We start from the raw sequence: 11,058 nt of genomic DNA on the forward strand, positions 1-11,058 counted from the left end.
TTCTATGCATGTTTACTTAGAGGTGTCAGGTGAGAGAAAAGCTGGAGCTGGGGCATATATATTTACATCCTACCTTTCTAGGCAAAATGCCCACTCTGTGTGGCTTACACAACAATATAACAATATAAAGCAGGGGTAGTTAATACAATACCATCAAACACAATACCATAAAATTTAGCAAAAGCAGAAGAGCAAAAATTATAATCAGAGGAAAATTAACCTTTAAAACAGTTGAAATAATATACAGTGGTATCATGGTTCTCAAACGCTTTGGTACTCAAACAACTTGGAACCTAAACACTGCAAACCCGGAACAAAGTGTTCTGGTTTGCGAACTTTTTTTCGGAAGCCGAACATTCTCTGTTTTGAGTGTTATGCTTCCGTTTTGAATGCCACACTTCCATTTTGAGTGTTATGCTGAGGTCTGTCTGCTTTTGCTATTTATTTTGTGGTTCTGTTTTTGCAGCTCTTTTTTGTTTTGTTTTTGTGACTGTGTGCAACCCAGTTCAGCTACTGATTGATTGTGCGACTGCAGTACATTGTTCGTTGCTTTCATTTTATGGATCAATGGTCTCGTTAGATAGTAAAATTCATGTTAAATTGCTGTTTTAGGGGTTGTTTTTAAAAGTCTGGAACAGATTAATCCATTTTGCATTACTTTCTATGGGAAGGCATGCCTTGGTTTTGAAACGCTTTTATTGCAAGGCAATGAGGGGTCAACTGTAACTCTTTGGGGTTCTTACTCCATAAACTGGATACCATGGTGGAAAAAACTCTGTATATGAACAGGGACACTTTGGGGATCTCTGTATCCAAAAAAAATTTGTAGAAAATGGAGTGGCTAAAACAGGGATGCAGTTTTATATACATTTATCCTGGTGTATTTCCAGGGAGACTAGATAACGACGACATTGCTTATTTAATGAGCTTTCATTCTGATGTGTTTCTAGGGATGTTAAACAACCTAAACCTTGACCTTTCACCAAACAAGTGCTGTCCTGTGTGTTCCAGTGCAATTCCCCATCACTTTCCTTATTAAAGAAGTGGGTTTGTTGCACAAGACCTCTCCATCAGCTATAAAGCTGCAACCTGAATTAGTCCATATGCGCTTAAAACCCACTCCAAAATAGCACCAGTCTGGAAGCGCCCTGCAAAGCCATTTTTTAACATTCCAACAAACAGAACTGAGAGATACATATAGAAAACAATGAATAAAAAAAAAAATTAATGTAGCTGGCACTGGGCATCACCCACCCCTTTCCCACCCCTACCCAAAAGTAGTAATGTTGAGAAAGAACTCTACCTCCCCCCCCATGCAAATTCCATAGCAAATGTAGCCCATTGTCCCATATTGCAGGTTGAAAGGAACTCTGGCTGGGAGAGATTGATTTATGTCAGCACCAGTGGCGTAGCATGGGTTGTCAGCACCCGGGGCAAGGCAAGTAATTTGCGCTCCCTAACCCGTGGATTTGCGCCCCCTAACCCGTGGATTTGCGCCCCCTAACCCTAACCCCCAGATGTTGCGCCCAGTGCGGCCGGCCCCCCTGCACCCCCCACACTACGCCACTGGTCAGCACAGCAGAGTATTGTACACTGAATACTCCAGGTCAGGCTCTAAGTCACTTAAAACAAACTTGCAATGTTGGACCACTATCACAGTTTTGAATGAAGCTGAGTGTGTAGTTTACAGCCAGAATGCATTATTTTTCCATTGGTTTTATTCCCACATTGCAGGTTGGGGTGAGATACAACAACCCTGCAGTGGTTCATTATTATAACAAGGAAAGGTAAGTCGGGATAAGTATTTGGCCCTGGCATTAACATTCCTCACCCTGCGGTGAAGTGTTAGCTAAGTTAGGACGCTCCTCTATTTATAGTCCTGATTTTAGGTTCCATTAGGTCTTCCATAAAGAAAATTTCCCTACTTTATTCACGTGAGCCATATTATTGCTTGGTACTATCCTATGTGAATATTAAGAGGCAGCAAAGAATGTTGAGGATGGAAAGACCAGCAGATTAAAGGTGTGTTAAGCCATTCCTAATTCATCTCTAGTCAAGATGTGAACATCTTTGCACAGAGTAAAAACATCCTCAACCTGGTCGACACTCTTGGATGTATACTCAAACAGAAACAAATCCAATGGAGCCAGGCTGATGGGAATAGCTTGGGGGCAAAGCACTGTGAAACATTTTGGCTGGGAAGTGGGGAGAAACAACTTTGCTGTGCTCTAAAATTTCCCAGACATAGCCGGGATTTTCCTGTCAAAAATGGTGTCTGGGCGGAATTTCCGGCAGTCACTTGAAATGTCTTTTTTTTTTTTTTTTTTAGATTCTTCCGGGGGGGGGGGAGCTTTTGTGTCCAGATTTTCACTTTTAGTATAGGGCACATTTTGGATAACATCAAATGACCACAGGTTAAAAGCCCAGCACTGGAAATGCACTGAGTGCATAGTAAAGGTAAAGGGACATCTGACCATTAGGTCCAGTCACAGACAACTCTGGGGTTGCGGTGCTCATCTCGCTTTATTGGCCAAGGCGTACAGTTTCCAGGTCATGTGGCCAGCATGACTAAGCTGCTTCTGGCGAACCAGAGCAGCGCAAGGAAACATTGTTTACCTTCCTACCGGAGCTGTACCTACTTATCTACTTGCACATCGTGCTTTCGAACTGCTAGGTTGGCAGGAGCAGGCACCGAGCAATGGGAGCTCACGTCATCGCTGGGATACGAACCGCCAACCTTCTGATCGGCAAGTCCTAGGCTGTGTGGTTTAGACCACAGCACCACCTGTGTCCCAAGTGCATAGCAAACAGTAGTATAAACACAGCCAAAATAAGAAGGGGTACACAGACTTAACAGTTTCCAGTTCTGTTTTTCTGTTAACTCAATATATGTGCCTGAATACAGAAATGCTGGAGGTAGCTTCCAGGAGGTTCCCAGAGCATGGCTATCAGCTTCAACCATATGTGTGCACCTACTGCCAATATAAGGAGGCAGCCACCAGTTTTTGAGCTTGCGTGAGCAGCTGCTTCCATAGTGTGCAAATTGCAGCTAAAAGGTTCACAACCATGTTCACTGGTGCTTTATCTACTAGCTGGGCATCGAACTTTCTCATCATCAGAACTGATGCAGTGCGAACACTGAAAAGGGCCAAACCCAGGCCACTTGGAGATTCAGATAGAATTGTATTGGCCATGATGGGGGAATATGCAGACCTGTTTGGCCTCCTGCAACTTGTTATATTTGTAATTTCAAGGCAGCCCATCTCACTACAGCCCTTCTGCCCACTGCACTTGTTGATTTAGGTCACACTGAATCCTGCAGTATGATTACAGATACACCTGATGCACACCACCTGGTCAATGGCTCTGATAGCATCATAGGTCCTGGGCCACTCTGCCATGAATGCCAGTGGTCCATATGCCTTGACGTCAGAGAAACAGATGATCACATGTCTACATATTGTTGCACGCCACCACAATCTCTCAGTGACGCGAGATTCCAGGGGCTCCAGGCACTAACCCAGGGTTTGTTTCCTTTTGGAATGAGGCACAGTGCAGACTGTGGTTCCTTTATACGGTTTATATGTACATACAACCTGAGCCTACAATGGATGGGTTTGCAGCATTAGCAACCCTAGAGGGTTTTGTTTCTCCCATAGCTGTAGCCTTGAATTCAAACCTAAATCAAACATTGATCTGACTCTCTCCCCAGCTTGCTGTTTTCCTTCTAGGTCACATCTCAACTCTGCTTTTCCTTCTAACTAACCATCCATTTCCCATCTCACATACACCTCTTTCCTTTGTTTCCTTTAATGGCCCATCACCCAGGCAATCACCTCACCAGGAAGCTGGCTTGGCTTATATTATAACACTTGCGTGATCCAAGGGTTAGGAGGGTCTCTGCATACATCTTACTTTTTTACCTTACCCCCACCACAAAGCTATAATACTATCCTGGCCAAGAGATGGCACAATTGTTTTGATCAATGGCAGCTATATATTCAACTTTATGGTCTAGACACTATTGACTTTTTCACATTTGGAAAATGGTAAGGGTATGGAGGGAAATAATATTGTATAGCTGCTTTAAGGAGGGAGGCAACTGAAAAGTGACGTTACCTGCTCTAGAAAACATTAGGACTGTGAAGCTGCAGAAACAGCCACTTTACAGTCCAGCCTGAGATTTTTATGTACTGGTTTCAACCACCCTAAAAGATAGGTGATGGTAAATCAATTTAGAGATCACCAAAGGACAAAGGAAGATATGCCATTAATAATGCCAAATGCCATTATTAGATTTCAAATTATCTTTCATTCAATGCTCAGTCCAGTAGACACAAATGGTGATACAGGCAACCCCCATTTACGGGGGGGGGGGAGGCATAGCTGTCAACGTTTTCCTTTCTTTAAGGGAAATTCCCTTATTCCGAATAGGATTCCTCGCAAGAAAAGGGAAAAGTTGACAGCTAAGGGGGGGTAGGTGTTTACGTTAAATTGTGTATATTTGAAACACCATTGGAAAAGCCTGCAAAAACCCTGTTCTGCCCCCGCCCCACCCCTTTTTGTGATGTTTTTGGGTCACTTCCAGACAGTCATGCACATATCGAACACGTGTAAAAGGGGGCTTGTACTATCTCAACCCATGATGAGCAAGTTAAGGTGCATTTTGCTTTTCAAAATGGGAAAGCATGTATTGTCTTAAATGGCTAAAAACTGATTTTATCATGTTCCTATGTCTAAAACACACATGTATTATAACAACTGGTGCTTGCAATTGCAATTGATGGAATTCGGAAAGAAGTTCAAAAACGAGATTTTGAAACAGCAGCTCCCCTGCTGTATACGCTATAGGCAGAGGGATATGTATGTAGCTTGCTTTTGTGCAGCTAAAAATGGTTGCAAAGCAGCTTGATAAGCCTTGCAGATAACATTTATGCTCATACAGAGGTCAAGAAGCAGGAAACATGTGACATGCATTTAATCACTGACTATATTCAGAAGTATGTTAGTCATCCTTTTCCATGATAGGTTGACATCTTGCCATTATCTTTAGGGTATTAGCTCCTGCTCACATCATTGGCTAACCAGTAGCTAGACACGAAATATCCCAGATTCTCTTCAACAGGCCTCTGGTGGCTAAATTTAGAGCATCTCAGCAGCAGTCAGATAAGAGTGGAATGTCAGAGAAATTTCATTGACTTTCCCGATTCTAGAAAACACGCTGAGAACTGCAACACATTTGGAGAGCATTTGTCTTCAGTGAAGATACAGATGTTTTGTTCAGCAGTTATCTTGGAAGTTTCATAAAAACAACACATAAATTGGGTTGTAAGATACCGTTGCATTCAATAACTTGACAATATTGGATGCTTTTTATGCAAAGGGAGTTGATACTTACTATGATGGGCAGCTGTCTATATACCAGTCAGGAATAGGCAACTCTGATAAAGGAAAATGGCTTAAGGTTTTATTTTCCCCATCCATGTTTCATAGAATCATAGAATCATAGAAACATAGAATTGGAAGAGACCACAAGGGCCATCGAGTCCAACCCCCTGCCAAGCAGGAAACACCATCAGAGCACTCCTGACATATGGTTGTCAAGCCTCTGCTTAAAGACCTCCAAAGAAGGAGACTCCACCACACTCCTTGGCAGCAAATTCCACTGTCAAACAGCTCTTACTGTCAGGAAGTTCTTCCTAATGTTTAGGTGGAATCTTCTTTCTTGTAGTTTGGATCCACTGCTCCGTGTCCGCTTCTCTGGAGCAGCAGAAAACAACCTTTCTCCCTCCTCTATGTGACATCCTTTTATATATTTGAACATGGCTATCATATCACCCCTTAACCTCCTCTTCTCCAGGCTAAACATGCCCAGCTCCCTTAGCCGTTCCTCATAAGGCATCGTTTCCAGGCCTTTGACCATTTTGGTTGCCCTCCTCTGGACACGTTCCAGTTTGTCAGTGTCCTTCTTGAATTGTGGTGCCCAGAACTGGACACAGTACTCCAGGTGAGGTCTGACCAGAGCAGAATACAGTGGCACTATTACTTCCCTTGATCTAGATGCTATACTCCTATTGATGCAGCCCAGAATTGCATTGGCTTTTTTAGCTGCCGCGTCACACTGTTGGCTCATGTCAAGTTTGTGGTCAACCAAGACTCCTAGATCCTTTTCACATGTACTGCTCTCAAGCCAGGTGTCCCCCATCTTGTATTTGTGCCTCTCATTTTTTTTGCCCAAGTGCAATACTTTAAAATACTTTTACGTTAAAATTCATCTTGTTTGTTTTTGCCCAGTTCTCTAATCTGTCAAGGTTGTTTTGAAGTGTGATCCTGTCCTCTGGGGTGTTAGCCACCCCTCCCAGTTTGGTGTCATCTGCAAATTTGATCAGGATGCCCTTGAGTCCATCATCCAAGTCGTTGATAAAGATGTTGAATAAGACCGGGCCCAAGACAGAACCCTGTGGCACCCCACTAGTCACTCTTCTCCAGGATGAAGAGGAACGATTGATGAGCACTTTCATTCAAAGCAAGTTTATATCAATGCATCCAGTGAAAGAAAAATGTGTTATCTTAGTTTATACCTTTCAACAATAAATTTTATGCAACCAACGAAGAGAATATGTAACTTTCTTACTGTGAATGGAAATCATATTCATTCTCTCATTCTATATATATATATATATATATATATATATATATGCTTTCGTAGATTTTCACGGGTACAGGAATGCAGGTTTTGGTGTCTTCGGGTGTCTTCCTAGACACCCCAACTCTTACACGGGAAGACACCCGAAGACACCAAAACCTGCATATATATATATATATATATATATATATATATATATATATATATATAGTGTGAGAACATTGAGACTCAATTATTCTCAGTAATAAGGTAGACCAGTATTCTCTTCTCCATACTGAAATAGAAAGATGAGAAATAGTTGGCCACCTAGCAAGCTCACACTTGAGGTGGTATTTGAAGGGAAGACTCCTTGTACCATTTACATTTTCAGCAACCATGCTAGTTAAATGGCAAAACCAAGACATCATATGCATTGATAACTGAAGGTAGCATGAATTTCTGCACAAACTCGCTGCTTAGGTAACAGAACACAATAATTAGATGCTGTTCTCCAGGTTTAGCCTTCCCCTCCCAGCTTGCATACAACCTGAAGTTTTTCCTACCTGTGACGAGAGCCTCAGCTGTAGCCATGTGCATAAGAGTATTATCACTGATTGGCCATTTGTCAGATGACAGGACCAGGTTCTCGAGTCCTCCAATTTCTTTCAGTTCCCCTTGAATCTTTGCACCTAATGCATTATTTTCCCGTGTGAAATTTCGATAGCCCAGAGCGTCTCCTACCCCTGCCAGCAACAGAGCAGCCTTAAATTTATCCATCATAAGGGGACTTCAGTGCTTCTTCGGTTCTCAAAAACTGTCACTTCTTGTTTCTTTGTTCCTTTGCCTTCCAAGCTCCGGTCAAGCAACACTTTATATCGGAGCCATTGTGTCATTGCACAGAGCTGTCTGTATAAGGCAAGGCTTTCCTTTTCTGGAGTTGCAGATGCCACCACTTGTCTGACATCCAATGAAGGGATAGAAATTGTTAGTCCAAGAATTTTCTGACTTATTTTTAAGCTGCAAGCTCCCAAAGTGTGCAATGCACTAGTCCATGCAAGTAGCAAAAATCAAAAACCCTCCTAACAATCCTGGACAAAGCAAGCCAAGAAATATTTTGGCTATCCAGTTCAAGTAACTCTACACCTAGAAAAACACATGCTGTAATCAGGAGGTTTATTTTTACAGCTGTGCAAATGAGCATATTTTTCTTTGACTTTTGTAGTACTGTACTCAGTTACTTTTGGGGGGGAACTGAGAAAAACACAAAACAAGAACAGTGATTAAAGACAGCAGAGGAAGAAGACCATAAAGGTGAGAAGGAAGCTAGCAATAAAAAGAAGAAAATGGAAAGCCAATTCATCAATGAACTGAGCTGGCTTTAAGTTTGTTTGCTGCCCTGCAGCACACTCATAAATGTTTTATTGCAGTGAAACAACACTGGGCCATACAGAAGTAGTTGAACAGTGTTTCCTTCCTAGTGCTCCTGCATGAGAATCACATTATGTATACACATAGTTAGGTTATTCTGGGGCAACTAGGCGTTCCCCAAAGGATGCTTAGCTTTGGTTTCTATTTCCAGCATAATTCAAGGTTCTCTCTCATTAAAAAAAATCTCTGGCAGGATTCAAACTTGAGCATGTAGGTAGGAAAATACATTTACATTTTATCCACGGTGGGAAAATACAGAAGTGTAAACTTTGAACAACTTGATTTAAATAAAATGTGACACAAAATTTCACAGGCCTGTGAAGGAAAGGGGTAGTTCTGTAAGGCAACTCACAAGCTAACAAAAAGGTGCTACTCATTGCTAAAAGGAAAGGCCATCTTTTAATATTCTCTTCATTCCACCTCTGAGAATATAAAATTATTTCCTAATATAGTAATACAAAAACAGCTTTACAAGCCAAACAAGATGATGATCCATCGGTATTTTGGAAGATCCATATTTAAAAATATGAATTAGTTATGGCAACTGACCACTTCCTGTTTTAATTCCCTGAAGTGCATAGGGTTAGAAGAAAAAACCTGGCAGTTTTAACAAAGCATGGGTTACATTTGTGTAAGATTGTCCCAAAACATATTTTCAGAGATTACAGTAATCTTCATTCATACATTTTCTGCAGAGAATTTAGCACTCAAACCAAATTTTGGTATTACTAATTAAATGAACTTATTTCATCAGGTAGTAATATCTCTTTTGCCATCAAGATTGCTGTTACTCAGTTGCACAACTGTCATGCACATACTAGAGAGTCCAACTGACACTACTAATAAATCAGTTGGATTTGCTTTGAACACCTGGGTTCGGAGTAATTGTTTGTTCTTGAGCAAGCCTTTTTCATTCCAGCTTATTTCCTGTTACATGTACTGGAAATTATAACTCAATTCAAAAGTTTGCTGTGATTTGAAAATAATATTGTTATATTGTGTTTTGTGCTTATTGCCTTTAATGTATAAATCCACCCCCCATTTTATGACTTGTTAATTATCATTTTTGGTGCACAACAAGTATTTTGTTGGCTCTGATGAATGGAGACAGTGCTATCAATCATCATTCTCTTCATTGCAGTTTTAAGGTTAATCAAACACTAGATGTTACAGAAAATTATGCAGCGTATATTTAGGAATTTGGCCACCATTAATTAAAATCTTGTCCCTCGATCAACTCTGGGATCCCCATGAAGTTCCAGAATTCTCAATGTATCAGGAATATGTTAAATTTTGCAAATATTGCCCATCATACTAAACTGTATTAAGGACATATAGCCTCAAAATATAAGAACAGGAAAACGTAAGGGTTGTGATAACCATCTGCATGCTCAAATACATTAAGCTGCAAGTTAAATTCTAATACAAACGATCAACATGCTGCTAAGATTTTCATGTTTAACCTGCAATACATGTCTGTATCCAATATCACATTTTAACTGTTTAACACTTAGATTAAGAAGCGGTAGACAAATGTAACTGGTTATTAGAAAAAAGCAAGGGCTTAACATTTAAAGACAAAGCATTTCTATCCCACTGACCTTGCAAGGACAGTTTCAAAGCTAGTGCAACCTGTTAGGGTCTTTTTTTGCTGTAGATCACAGATAGCTAATCTATGGCACTCCATATGGACTCTTAACAGCTATCAGCCTCAGGCAGCACAGCCAAGACTCAAGGATGATGAGAATTCTAGTCCAGGAACATCTAGAGAGCCACAGATTAGGAAGGCCTGCTGTAGACCCCATCTGAAGACATTTAATGTCCAGATACATTTCTGGGCAAATGCATTAAGGTAGTTGAATGACCTTTTGAGAATACCGTACCTGACTTTTTCACAGTTCCTAGCCTAACCACCTGGCTAGAAAAGTAAGAGATAGCTAAAAGCTGTTATACTGGCATCTAGTGGTGAAATGAAAGATTCAGTTCATTACTGTTGTTTGTAGTTTCTATTTTTCTTACTGAAGTTTCACCTTAGCAGAACACAGCTGATGATGTTAACCTAGTCTAAAAGTGAAATTGGTCACCTTGTACTACATAGCTAGACATTACCCTCTATTGGCTCTTTTGTAACTCAAAAGGAAGGCTTGTGAAATCCACCACTTTACATGCTTTCGACCTTAGTAGATGCAACATGGGACCCAATTTAATTTATTTACTTTATTTATTGCAAACGTTCACCTTCCTGATTCTTTCTAGGATAACAAATTACAATGAAGAGATGGGCTCCTGCAACTTCAACTGTCATACAGAAGAGGAAATTCAAGAAGGGAAATCATGCAGGCTGAGAAAGATAGGTCTGCTGAAATCACTCCTTCTACATAGGAGGCACAACAGTCCTGTCTTCCTTTGCATCTATATTGTTTAAAAAATATAAAATGATGCTGGTACCATTTGTGGAACCCACTTTAGGTCAAGGCGCAATGCATTTCTCTGTCCTTAATCTATGAGTTGACAATCAATACACCTTGAGTTCTTGGCCATGATTTGGAAATCACTCAGTATCAGACTGCTGCATATATAGCGACATAATCAAATGAACTTAAGCCCTTTTTAAGTGGCTTTGATTTCAGTGGGAGAATTAAGCATGTGTATGCCTTGCTTCCACTAATATCAGAGGAACTTAAAATGGTCTTGAGCCAGATCGTATACATAATATACTTAGAAAATTCAATAGGCAATCATGAAATATCAAATGATTCTTGAACGTTTCCTCTACATTCAAAATATTAACAGCCACAATACAGATACTTGGTTGCCTCGATATTGATCAAGTACAAACAAATTCCCATAAGGTCAGTGTGGAATGAGGAAATCAAGCTTTTTAAAAAATGGTTCAGCTTGGCCTTTCCGTAAATTTAGAATCTTGGCACCATGCTGAAGAGATGTGTCAATAAATATTTCACTGCATTCTTTCATCAGCTTTAACTTCATATAAAAATACCACA

The 11,058-nt window shown here is 40.6% G+C and overlaps 1 protein-coding gene and 1 long non-coding RNA gene across 4 annotated transcripts in view; one reads left to right on the forward strand and one right to left on the reverse strand.

The window, feature by feature from the left end:
* The window catches only part of ADPRHL1 (ADP-ribosylhydrolase like 1), a 44,679-nt gene extending 36,988 nt beyond the window's left edge, over window positions 1-7,691 (reverse strand). For 2 of the 3 annotated variants that reach the window (XM_081198235.1, XM_081198234.1), the window contains exon 1: window positions 7,189-7,691. In XM_081198235.1, coding sequence (XP_081054361.1) covers window positions 7,189-7,405 — 217 coding nt within the window. In that variant the 5' untranslated portion in view covers window positions 7,406-7,691. The remainder of the gene's footprint in view (window positions 1-7,188) is intronic. The other variant, XM_081198238.1, reaches the window with a different exon arrangement.
* LOC308589508 lies at window positions 1,354-10,521 on the forward strand. Its single transcript, XR_014009335.1, has 4 exons — window positions 1,354-1,403; window positions 1,580-1,606; window positions 1,735-1,787; window positions 10,310-10,521. It is a non-coding gene; the product is annotated as an uncharacterized lncRNA (long non-coding RNA).
* The last annotated feature ends 537 nt before the right edge of the window (window positions 10,522-11,058 follow it).

The sequence above is a fragment of the Podarcis bocagei genome (assembly GCF_964188305.1).
Source record: "Podarcis bocagei genome assembly, chromosome: 6".
NCBI lineage: Eukaryota > Metazoa > Chordata > Lepidosauria > Squamata > Lacertidae > Podarcis > Podarcis bocagei.